This window comes from Acinonyx jubatus, chromosome A1, assembly GCF_027475565.1.
Source record: "Acinonyx jubatus isolate Ajub_Pintada_27869175 chromosome A1, VMU_Ajub_asm_v1.0, whole genome shotgun sequence".
In the NCBI taxonomy this organism is placed as follows: domain Eukaryota; kingdom Metazoa; phylum Chordata; class Mammalia; order Carnivora; family Felidae; genus Acinonyx; species Acinonyx jubatus.
In genome coordinates, this window is record NC_069380.1 from 114,542,373 (window position 1) to 114,554,071 (window position 11,699).

General features: G+C 49.6%; 1 protein-coding gene across 9 annotated transcripts in view; it reads left to right on the forward strand.

Annotated features, from left to right (window-relative positions):
* PSD2 (pleckstrin and Sec7 domain containing 2) overlaps positions 1–11,544 on the forward strand; it is a 74,288-nt gene extending 62,744 nt beyond the window's left edge. For 7 of the 9 annotated variants that reach the window (XM_053221888.1, XM_027076556.2, XM_053221879.1 and 4 more), the window contains 8 exons: positions 612–702; positions 2,522–2,565; positions 3,621–3,811; positions 3,985–4,055; positions 4,483–4,640; positions 5,548–5,692; positions 6,935–7,078; positions 10,203–11,544. In XM_053221888.1, the coding sequence (XP_053077863.1) occupies positions 612–702; positions 2,522–2,565; positions 3,621–3,811; positions 3,985–4,055; positions 4,483–4,640; positions 5,548–5,692; positions 6,935–7,078; positions 10,203–10,412 (1,054 nt within the window). In that variant the 3' untranslated portion in view covers positions 10,413–11,544. Of the gene's footprint in view, positions 1–19; positions 129–611; positions 703–2,521; positions 2,566–3,620; positions 3,812–3,984; positions 4,056–4,482; positions 4,641–5,547; positions 5,693–6,934; positions 7,079–10,202 lie in introns of those variants that run through there. The other 2 variants (XM_027076557.2, XM_053221897.1) reach the window with 2 other exon arrangements.
* The last annotated feature ends 155 nt before the right edge of the window (positions 11,545–11,699 follow it).

Genomic DNA, 11,699 nt, shown 5'->3' on the forward strand with positions numbered 1-11,699 from the left:
TTGCCGCCCCTCTGTACAGGTGAGAGGGTGAGACAGTTGTGACGGAATACACAGAGCTTCTGCTCAGCAGCCAAGAGGCCTGGGTTCAAGTCCTGGTGCTGTGTGACCTTGGGAGAGTTAACCATGGAGTAGCGGGTGAGAGCATGGGCTTTGGTGTCAGACACACTCAGCCCTTCCACTTCCTTGCTGTGTGATCATGGGCACGTCACTTCACCTTCCTGTACCTCAGTTTCCTTAACTGTCAAATGGGGATGATGATAATACTCACCTCACCTTCTCCTTGTTGTGAGAACGAAATAAAATAATGCATGTCAAGTACAATCCCTGGAACACACTAGGCACCTGGCAGATATCAACTATTATATAATTGAGTCCAACCTGACTCCATCTGGGCGAGAGGAGAACTCCAACTTTTCATGATGCTTGAGGGTGAGATAGAATCTTGAAAGTGAAAAAGAGTTTTGTAAACCCTTGGAGACAAAGGGAAATCGAGGCAGTATTTTTCATTACTGCCCTTGATGCTGCCTCCACCCTTCTGGCTGGGCAGGGCAGGGTGTGGGGATCACACGAGCCTCATCCCTACTCTCAGCTAGAACCATTTCTCCATTACAGAACATTGGCAAGAAGATGTCCTGTCAGCAATTCATTGCCAACTTGGACCAGCTGAATGATGGCCAAGACTTTGCCAAAGACCTGCTCAAGGTAAAATCTGTTAAGGGTTCCCATGCTCACATGTGGGTGGGGAATAGGTGGGGAGGAGAGAGATCTCTGCTCCACTAAATCTTGACAATCTAGAATTTTTCTTTCTTTCTTTTTTTTTTTTAAGTTTATTTATTTATTTATTTTGGGAGAGAGATTATGCATGCTGGTGCATGAACAGGGGAAGGGCAGAGAGAGAGAGAGAGCGGGAGAGAGAATCCCAAGCAGGCTGTGTCATTAGTGCAGAGCCTGACCTGGGGCTTGATCTCACAAACGGTGAGATTATGACCTGACCCAAAATCAAGAATTGGATGTTTAACTGACTGAGCCACCTAGATGCCCCTAGATTTTTCAAAAATGTTTATTTATTTATTTTGTGTTTGAGAAAGAGATAGAGAGCAGGGGAGGGGCAAAGAGAGGGAAACAGAGAATCCCAAGCAGGCCCTACACTGTGAGTGCAGAGTCGGATGGAAGGCTTGAACTCATGAACTATGAGATGATGACCTGAGCTAACATCATGAGTTGGACACTTCACCAACTATGCCACCCAGGAGCTCCTAGATTTTTTTAAAGTAATCTTTACACCCAACATGGGGCTCGAACTCATGACCCAGAGATCAGGAGTTACATGCTCTACTGACTGAGCCATCCAGGTACCCACCTGACAGTCTAGGTTTTTAATACTGGGGTCAGGGCCACCATGACTTTGGGACAGAGTTAGTGAACATCCAGTTCAACATTTGACTGTTACGTGTTCCCTGAGTTAGGCAGAGGGATAGGCTTTATGAGACTTGTTTTTGGCACTCCATTATCATTATTGCTGTTATGGCAATCCTCAAACCTTCCACCAGTTGTTACAGCTGCCATGGCCACGACCACCACCTTGATCACCGCTGCCACTTTCACCACAACTATTAATGTCATCACCACCGTGAAAAACCCACCCATTTTTTCAACATCACCAGGAATTAAGGGATTCTAGTTTTCTTGTGAGGTTAGAGCCCAGGGCAGAACTCAACAAGCCTTTCAAGCCTGGTCAGTTCTCTGCCTTGGGGGAAAGAGGAGCAGGTTTATGGGGGTGGGGTAAGTGATGAGTTCAGTTTTAGACAGTGGGTTTGAAGGATATGGTGATGCCAGGTAGGTAGTTGGATAATGAGTCTGGAGGTCAAAAAATAGAACATTGTCTCCATCACTCTTCTTACCATAATTATTTTTTTTCACCATCAAGGAGTGCTTGTTAAGAAGTATATGGGAGGGTCACCTGTCAGCATCTGTTGTGCTAACCGCTCAGAGCCTTCAGCCTGCTTCAGATTCTGTGTCTCTCTCTTTCTCTGCCCCTCCCCTGCTTGTGCTCTGTCTCTCAAAAATAAATAAACATGAAAAAGAAAAAAAAAAGAATGTATTTGTGAAATCAAATGACCCCATCTCCCCACCCACGCCATCTACCCAACCTCCCATGCAGCCGTCCTTTCATCCATTCACCTACCCAGAAACTCATTTACCTGCCCCTATGCCCACCCATCATCCACACATACACCTTCTACACCCATGAGCACTCACTCACCCACTCATTTCTCCACCCGTCCACCTACCCACCAACCTATCTGCCCATCTCATCATCAGATCTATTCACCCATTCATCTGAACAATCATCTCCCCACCCACCCCACATTCATTCACCCACCCAACAAACAACTGTGAATCAAATACCCATTTTGCCCCACTGGCTGAAATGATACTTCACTACATCCACATTACTAGAGATTCAGATTTCTTTGACTTTTCATCTGAAGTCATCTCTTTTTCTTTTTCCCTGTTGTAGACCCTTTACAACTCCATCAAGAATGAAAAGCTGGAATGGGCCATGTGAGTAGTGCCCATGGGCACAGGTATGGGGAAAGTGAGTCACTGGGAAGGAAAAAAAGGGAGTGGCTGAGGGTGCAGGGAAGTCACTTCTGTCACTCTCCATGGTGCTGATATCTCCCAGCCCAGGGCTCTGGTGACCCCTGTCCAGCAGGTCAGCACCACACGTTGAGTTCCCCTTTGGGTACATTTTTTATCTTGATAAAAAGTGTGAAGTGTTTACACTGGTATGGAATAGATTAAACTGTGACTTGAGTTTCATGATGGCCACAACTTGTTTTCTATACTGCAATATTGCCACTATTCCCAATGATGATAGTTTCCTTCTTGGGAGGTAAGCAGGCAGGAAGCATGAGACCCCAGTGTAACAGCTCTTGGTAGTGGGGAGGGGCAACTGTCACTATAACTTGTTCCTCTGCAAAGGCAGTTAGACCTGGAGGTGCCCAGCCATCTGGAAAGAGGTGTGGTGACCTTGCTGGGTGGGGAGACTGAGAGGCTCCTTGGGAAAGTGGCTGCCCCACCCTCCTGTGCTCTCCAGGGCACCTTGGTCTTTGGGTACATGTAGAGATCCCAGGTAGGAATTGTGAGGAATTCCAACAACACTGAGAAGATCTGGCATTTTTCTACCAGGGCTCTAATGGGGATCCTAAACTTTAGGGGCCTCATCTACTGGCCCACCTTTCCCCAACATGTTTGTGGGGCTTGGTCAGCAGCTTCAGGCTGGCCATGGGTCACTGCTCCCTGGGGCTGGGCTTTCAGGGTTGTATGGAAGAGAAGAAATAAGGAATAAAACCAATAAGGTCTCCAACTTTGTGGTCAAAGAGTGCTTGGAGGATTGGAGCTTGAAGGCCAAAAATCAAAGCTCAGAGGACAGGGGTCAGAATCAAAGACTAAGGAGAGGGGTCAAATATATGGATCTGTGATCTGGAATTGGAACCTCTTTACCTCTGCTCTTCACCTCTGACTGCTTCCCAGAGGAGTGGTTGGTGAGGAGGTAGCATGTCCATGTGGGGCTAAGGCTTTCATGGAGGTGGTGCTCAGGCCTCCTATTTTCCTAGTGATGAGGACGAACTGAGGAAATCACTGTCTGAGCTGGTGGATGACAAGTTTGGGACAGGCACCAAGAAGGTGACACGGATCCTGGATGGTGGCAACCCCTTCCTGGATGTTCCACAGGCTCTCAGCGCTACCACCTACAAGCATGGCGTGCTGACTCGAAAGACTCACGCCGACATGGATGGCAAGAGGAGTGGGTGTCAGGCAGGGGAAGGGACATGGGGAGGGATGCCAGTCTGGGGGGAGGGTCTGGCCCCATGGCTGCTCGTCTGGGGTTGCACACCTAGGTAGAATGTAAGGGGATGTGGGGGAGGAGATAATTGGGGTGGGTGGTTGTGGCCACACTACCCTTACCCCCATCCCTAGCACCCCGTGGGAGGCGTGGCTGGAAGAAATTCTACGCGGTGCTCAAAGGGACCATCCTGTACTTGCAGAAGGTGAGAGACTGCCCCCAGAGTCCTCACCCAAAAAAGGCCAGTGCAGTCTTCCAACCGGCCCCTGCCTTGTGGTGCTCAGAGGGTCCCTGGCAGGACGTGGGGCTTAGGCAGATGCTGGGTCTTCCCCTCATTAAAACCTGACTCAAGCTCAGTCAGAGCCTTGGGTTTTCAGGGAAGGGCCTTTTAAGTGCCCACGAGTCCGAGGATACCCAGTGGAAGTTCTCTTTGGCCTTGGGACAAACCAAGGTGTGGAGAGGAGAGGCTGGAGTGCTTTGTTGGGGAGGGCATGGCACCAGAGTGGCAAGAGCTGAATGAAGAATGGAAGGAGAGCAAAAGGGAGGGGATGGCGAGGGTCGAGGAAGTGTGGGCTAGCAAACCAGAGCCTGGTGATGACAGAGGCTTGCCCGCCCCCACCCCATCTGTCCAGGATGAGTACAGGCCTGACAAAGCTCTGTCTGAGGGTGACTTGAAGAATGCCATTCGTGTGCACCATGCTCTGGCCACCAGGGCCTCCGACTACAGCAAGAAGTCCAATGTGCTCAAGCTGAAGACAGCTGACTGGAGGGTCTTCCTCTTCCAGGCACCGTAAGTAGGAGTGGGAGTCCCCTCACTCCTACCCTGGCCTCAGGGCCTGCAGCATCGAGCCTACCCTGCACCCCTCTCCTCATCCATCTCAGGCGGGGTGCCCTGCACGTCAGCCACACGACTGACAGCTGGGGTCGCCCAAAGTAGAGGTTCTTAAGTGTGGTCTTCAGCATCTCCTGGAAATGTGTTAGAAATGCAATTTCTTTGGCCCCACCTTAGACCTATTGAATCAAAAACTCTGGGGCTGGGCCAGCAGTTGTGTTCTAACCAGGCTTTCAGGTGATTCAGTTGCACGCTGAAGTCCCTACGTCCAAGGCAGATGGAGTCTTAATGAATCATCCTTTACTGTAAATCAGGGTGGGGAAATGGATAGGAAAGACTTGTCCTGTAGTTTCCCTGGAAGACCTCTGTACACTCCCCTTCATCCTGTCCTGTGACTTGAGATTGGAGTTTCATGTGTCACATGAGCTTAAAAGGAGGGAGGCTGGTAGGTGACCTCTCAAGATGGGAGTGTGTATGCTGGACGAGGTAGTGGGGAAGGGACAGGAAACCCGAGTGGGGACATTGCTTGTCCAGTTATCTCTAGGTTCGAGTCATCCAGGGATCACCTGCTGACTCTAAGTCCTCTTACTCCAGGGCCATTAGCTCTGGACCTGGACAGCTTGATTTTCATGTGAAAATCCAGGTCTTGCCTAGCCACTGGGAGTGAGAGGAGCTCTGTACATAGACTTGACCAGGCCCATCCAACCCCCATCCCGCCATCCTCCCTCACTCCTTTGTCCCCCTTTTGTGAAGGGATTGATGGCCTCCCTATGCCAGGCTAGTGCTGGGTCCTGGGGCCTGGGTAGGGGACAGGGGGTCCTATTGTGAGAAGCCGGTGCCATCTCCCCTCCCATCCTGTCCTCAGGAGCAAGGAAGAAATGCTGTCCTGGATCCTTAGGATCAACCTGGTGGCTGCCATCTTCTCAGCCCCGTCCTTCCCCGCGGCTGTCAGCTCCATGAAGAAGTTCTGTCGGCCCCTGCTGCCCTCCTGCACCACTCGCCTCTGCCAGGTACAAGCTCCCGGGACCCCAATGCCACCTCCTCAGGCTGTGTCCAGCCAGGCCCCCCGTTCAGCAGCCTCCACCTCAGCTTCTAGATGGTGCCTGATCTTGGGCTAAGAGACAAAGTGAAGAGGCAGATATTCTCCTCCATCCCCATTGCGCCCCAACCCCATTTACAGATGGGATGACTGAGGCCATACACCACACAGAGGCTTACATTCTTCTCTGCCAATGGGGGTGTATCCTGTGGATGTCATTGTGAGTCTGTGGGCATTGTGCGTGTCTGAGCATGAATGCAAGAGAATGTGTGTGCCGCAGGGAGCTGGGGACAGGTGAGACTCAGCTGGCTCTTTTGCTGTCCTGATCTACCCTTAAATATTTTATTTGTAATCCTAAAAAAAAAAACTACGTGAATTTTTCAGGGGTAGTTTGGAGAGGAGAGGATAAATGGTGGAACGCTACTTGGGAGGTGGAGGGCAGCAGGGGCTCCATGCCGCCTGTCTTCGTCAGGCCCCCCTTCTGTACTGGGCCCTTGCCTTGGACCTCTCCATTGAGCTACCAGAGCCCTTGTGCACGCACATGCAACGCACACACACACGCAGACCCCACGCAGGCATACACCATACAGGTACACACACACGTGCTCTCTTCCCGCACCTCCACTGCACACACATGTGCATACATACGCACACAGGTGCAGCCCACTGCTCACACAGCATGAAGTGGTCTGGCCGTACTCCGGTGGGTGGGATGTACGTGTGCACCTGTCTGTGAGGAACAGTGTCTCTGCCTGTCTTTGGGTATGATCCTGGGTCTGTAACCATGGAGTCTGTCTGGGGGAGAATGCGAGAGAATGTGTGCATCCTGTGGAGCCAGGGGTAGCAGAGGCCAGGCTGTCCCTTGGTCCATCGTGTTTGTGTGTGCCCGTGAGAGTCCCTGTGAACCGGGGTGGGGGCAGAGTGCATCTGGAGTGCTGGTGTGCCTGTGTCAGCGTCTACACACACGTTCCAGTGTGCGGGCCTCTCATCTCCTGAGCCTGCCGCAGATTTATCCAGGAGAGTTGATGCTGATGAAAGCAAGGAGCGGGCAGTGGAAGAGTGGAGGGCCACTCCCTCAGGTCCTCCACATACTTGATGTCCCCGGCCCGGCCTCAGTTTCCCTTTGGTGAAGCAGATCCAGCAGGCCGGGATTAGACCCACCCCTGTGCCGTCCTGAGAGTGGGCCCTCACAGTCCAGGACATGTCTTTGCAGGAGGAGCAGCTGCGTTCTCATGAGAATAAGTTGAGGCAGGTGACTGCGGAGCTGGCTGAGCACAGGTGTCACCCTGTCGAGAGGGGCGTCAAGTCCAAGGAGGCCGAGGAGAACCGGCTGAAGGAGCACTATCTCACTTTTGAGGTGGGTTCTCCATGGGGCCGATTGCGAAGCTCAGGGCTGGGGCAGGAGGAGGAAGCCAGCTCTTCTCCTGTCGCCAACATCATTCTACAGCCAGGGACTCCTGGTTTGGGCCCTCCCCACTTTGGGGGTTCCCCTGAGGTGCTCTTGAGCCATGCACGGCCTCCTGTGGGCCAGTCTCTGCACAGTCCAGCTGCCAATTGTTAATCAAGCACTGTGCCCTCACCTGTGTCTCTCAAAGAGCACCAGGCGGGTACCACCCTTCTCTAAGACCCTCTTCACCTCCATGCCCCCATGACCCAGCCGCCCACTCCGGAAGCTGTTACAACAAAACCACAGACCGCTTGAGCCTGTCTGCATGGCCTGCTCCCCCTTTTGTGTCATTTTCCTTTTTTGCACATGTTTATCAAGCACAGCATCTAAGTTCTCCCTTCTCCCATCTTGCCTTTCCCTGCCCCCTCCTGCCCCCTGATTCTCTGCAAACGAGGCTGATGGAGCATCACTCTCACTGGGTCAAGCAGAGGGGGGCAGCTTGTGGGAGGGAGGTGGGAACCACTTGTCCCTTTTGGACAGCCTTTGTGTTGACCTGCTTGCAGGAGTGGACAATATAGAGGCTCAGACAGCCTCTGGAGCAGGAAGGGCAGGAAGTAACCAATCTCAATCTCTAGATTTCCACATTGATTTTCTGTTGAGGTATGAGGAAAAGGGAGTTCCCACAAGAGATCCTGACCTTTAAAAAAACATAAAGCTGTTCAGCTTTTGAAATCTTCTCAGACCCACTCTCTCTGCAGTGTAAGCATAGGGATGGCAAAAGCTACAGTGGACTGATCTCTCGCTAATTGCCAGGCAGCTGCGATTCCCTTCACTTCCCTTGTACTGATTGATTTCATCCTCATGTCAACTCTGTGAAGTGAGGTCTGTTATTATCCCCATTTTACAGATGGGAAAATTGAGGCTTAGAGAGAGCAGATCATTTGCCTGAGGTGACAGTTAAGAAGTGCTGGAGCCTGAATCCTAACCGAGGCAGTGAGTCGGATTGGAATTTCAGCACCCCTGTCTTTCTCACTTCCCGCTGGCTTAACTGGGAGAGGGGGATGGGTCCTGGAGGTGAAGCCCAGCAATGAAGGGTCTTTCTGTTCATGTCGCAGAGCTGTGTGAGAACAGTGTCTCCTCACCTGTAGTCCCTGCTTCTTCTAGGATCTCAGCCTCTCCTGACTGTGGTGAGGGCTGGAAGCTCAGAGTCAGGCCCTCAGACACTGCCAAATCTCCCCTTCTAAATGTTTACCAATTTATAACACTTTAAATAGCTTATGAATGTACTACTCTGTCCATGCCCTCACCAACACTGGACACTACTGAATGTTTCAATCATCACTAATCTGAGAGGTTTAACCAGGGGTATCTTATATTAATTTGGATTAAAAACGTTTTAATTGTGGCAAATACATATAACATCAGATTTATCGTCTTAACCATTTTTAAGTATGTAGTTCAGTAGTATTGAGTCTACTCACATTGTTATGCAAGTAATCTCCAGAACTTTTTCATCTTCCTAAACTGAAATTCTACACCCATTAAACAGCAACTCCCCAGCCCCTCCCTCTGCACTCTGCCTTCCACCCCCAGCAACCGCTGTTCTACCTTCGTCTCTCTGAGTTTGACTCCGTACTTCGTATGAGTGGAATCATCCAGGATTTGTGGTTTTGTGACTGGCTTGTCCTCAAGTTAATCCACGTTGTGGCTTGTGTCAGAATTTCCTTCCTTTTTAGGCTGAATGATATTCCATTGTATATAGATACCACTTCTTATCTTTTCATATACTGCTGGACATTTGGGTTGCTTTCATCTCTCGGCTCTTATAAATAGTGTTGCTATGAATATGGGTGTGCAAATATTTCTGAGATCCTGCCTTAAGTTTTTGTGGGTATATGCCCCAAAATGGTATTGCTAAATCACAAGATAATGCTATTTTTCACTTTATTTTTTTAAGTTTATTTATTTATTTTGAGAGAGAGGGGTGGGGAAGGGCAGGGAGAGACGGAGAGAGAGAATCCCAAGCAGGCTCCGCACTGTCAGCGTGGAGCCTGACGCGAGGCTCGAACTCAGAAACTGTGAGCTCATGACCTGAGCTGATATCAAGAGGTAGATGCTTAACCCACTGAACCATCTCGGTGCTCCTGTTATTTTTCACTTTCTGAAGAAAAGCCATACTGTTTTCTACAGCAGTATGCCATTCCAGTGTTCCCTACATCCTCACCAACACTTAGTTGCTGAGTTTTCTTTGATAGTAGTTGTCTTAATAGGTGTGAGGTGATACCCCATTGTGATTTTGATCCACATTTCCCTGATGATAATGATGTTGAGCATCTGTTCATGTGCTTATTGGTCATTTGTATGCCTTCTTTGGAGAAATGTCTAGTCAAGACATTTGCCATGTTTTTAATTAAAAATTTTTAATGTTTGTTTATTTTTGAGAGACAGAGTGCAAGCAGGAGAGGGGCATAGAGAGAAGGAGACACAGAATCTGAAGCAGGCTCCAGGCTCTGAGCGGTCAGCACAGAGCCCGACGTGGGGCTCGAACTCACAAACCGTTAGATCGTGACCTGAGTAGAAGTCGGACACTTAACCGACTGAGCCACCCAGGGGCTCCAACATTTGCCATTTTTTAATTGAGTTGTTTGTGTTTTTGTTTTTGAATTACAGGAGTTTTTAATATATTTCATAGATTTCTGGCTACTAGACCCTTATTACATACATGATTTGCAAATATTTTTTTCCATTCTGTGGATTGCCTTTTCACTGTGTTGTTCATGTCCTTTGATACACATGAGTTTTAAATTTCATAATCCCATTTGTCTCTTTTTAGTTTTGTTGTCAGTGCTTTTGGTGTCCTAGTCAAGAAATCACAGCTAATTAACTTGAAAATTTAAAATTGTGAGTGACATTTCTGTGCATGCCCCTTGCCTATTTTTTTTATTGGGTTGTTGATCTCCTTTTTTATTGATTTGTGAGAGCTCTCTGAATATTAAGGAAATTAGTCTTTTGTCACATAAAGTACACATACTTTTTCGTGTTTTGTTGTTTGTCCTTTGACTTTGTTTTTGGCCTTTCTCTGCCCTTTTTCCAGAAAAGCCGTTATGAGACCTATATCCACCTCTTGGCTGTGAAAATCAAAGTGGGCTCAGATGACCTGGAGCGGATTGAGGCCCGGCTGGCCACCTTGGAAGGGGATGACCCTTCTCTCCGCAAGACACACTCAAGCCCGGCCCTCAGTCAGGGCCACGGGACTGTGACTGGCTGCAAAGCCATGAAGGATACCGCCGGGCCTGATACTTAGCTGGCATGGATGGGCGAGCCCCAGAGGCAGGCAAATGTCCCCAGAGGGGTCAGTGAGCACAATTCCAGCTGGGGGCCACTTGCACCAGCTCCAGGCAGTTGACAGGCAGCCAGAGGGGTGCAGAGAGCCCTGTGGGCCAAGGAGATGGAGATGCTTACTCATGGCGTTGATCTTGCATCTTGGGGTTTTTCCGGGCCTCAGACCTTCTCCCCAGCCCTCATATTCCTCTCCACCATGGAGCCTCATTTTGTAGGCCAGTTGTATGCATGTTCTAGACACCATCTCACTGGGAAAGGAGGACTGGCCGCTGGCTTCCCGGGCCCTCCCCTCCTCACAAGTTCCTCCCCTGATCTCCCTTATTTCCAAGGGCAGGACTTGACTCCAGGTCTCAGCTTGGATCCTCGGCTGTTCCCCTCCTCCTTCTTCAGACTTGACCAGCAGCGGGTCTGCAGACCACCAGCACCATCCTCTCCTCCCTCCACCTTGTACCTTTTGGAACCATGCCCTGTTCTCCTGTCTCCCTTTGCAATAATCCAGGACCCGGGCCTGTTCCCTCGATGCCAAGTCGTCTCCACTCGTGTGTGCGTCCACCTCACCTTCCATTTATGGAGGCCACTACTGCTTTCTTTTATATGGACAAAAATGTATATATATATAAGAATTATATATATATATATATATATATATATATATATATATATATATATATGGAATCCCTTTAAAGATGATTTTGGAACTGATATCAGGATGAAATATGATGAAGAAAAAGCCTATTTCAGCACTCCACCTGTTAGCAAGGAGGGCTGCTGGGCTGCTATCTAGTCCCTTGGTGGCCCTGACACTCTGGGAGGGAAGGTGGAGGCGGCGCTGAACCCCTCTCACTGCTTTTCCCCTCTTCCGGCTGACCTGTGACTTACTCTGCTCTTACAGTTGATGCTTTGGAATAAGTAGACAGTGTGTGTATATGCCACCCCATCTGTCCCACAGGCATTGCAGGGTGTGAGTGGGATGGACCATGGCCCTGTTTATATTTTGGTCTTTATGTTGGTGCTGCCAGGTCTCTGAGCTACAGAGGTGGCCTCTTGTACAGATCTACTGCTACAGGAATAAAAGACACTCTGCCTTGCCAACAGCCACTTGTCAACAAGCCCAAAGATGTTTGTGGGGGTAGGGGGGGAGACGTTATGGAAGCCAGTAATTTCTGGTCTTGAAAAAAAAAGGGAATAAGAAGTGGCTGATTGTTCTTTAAGTTGATACTTCTTTCACTCTTCTAGTGACTCACAAAGG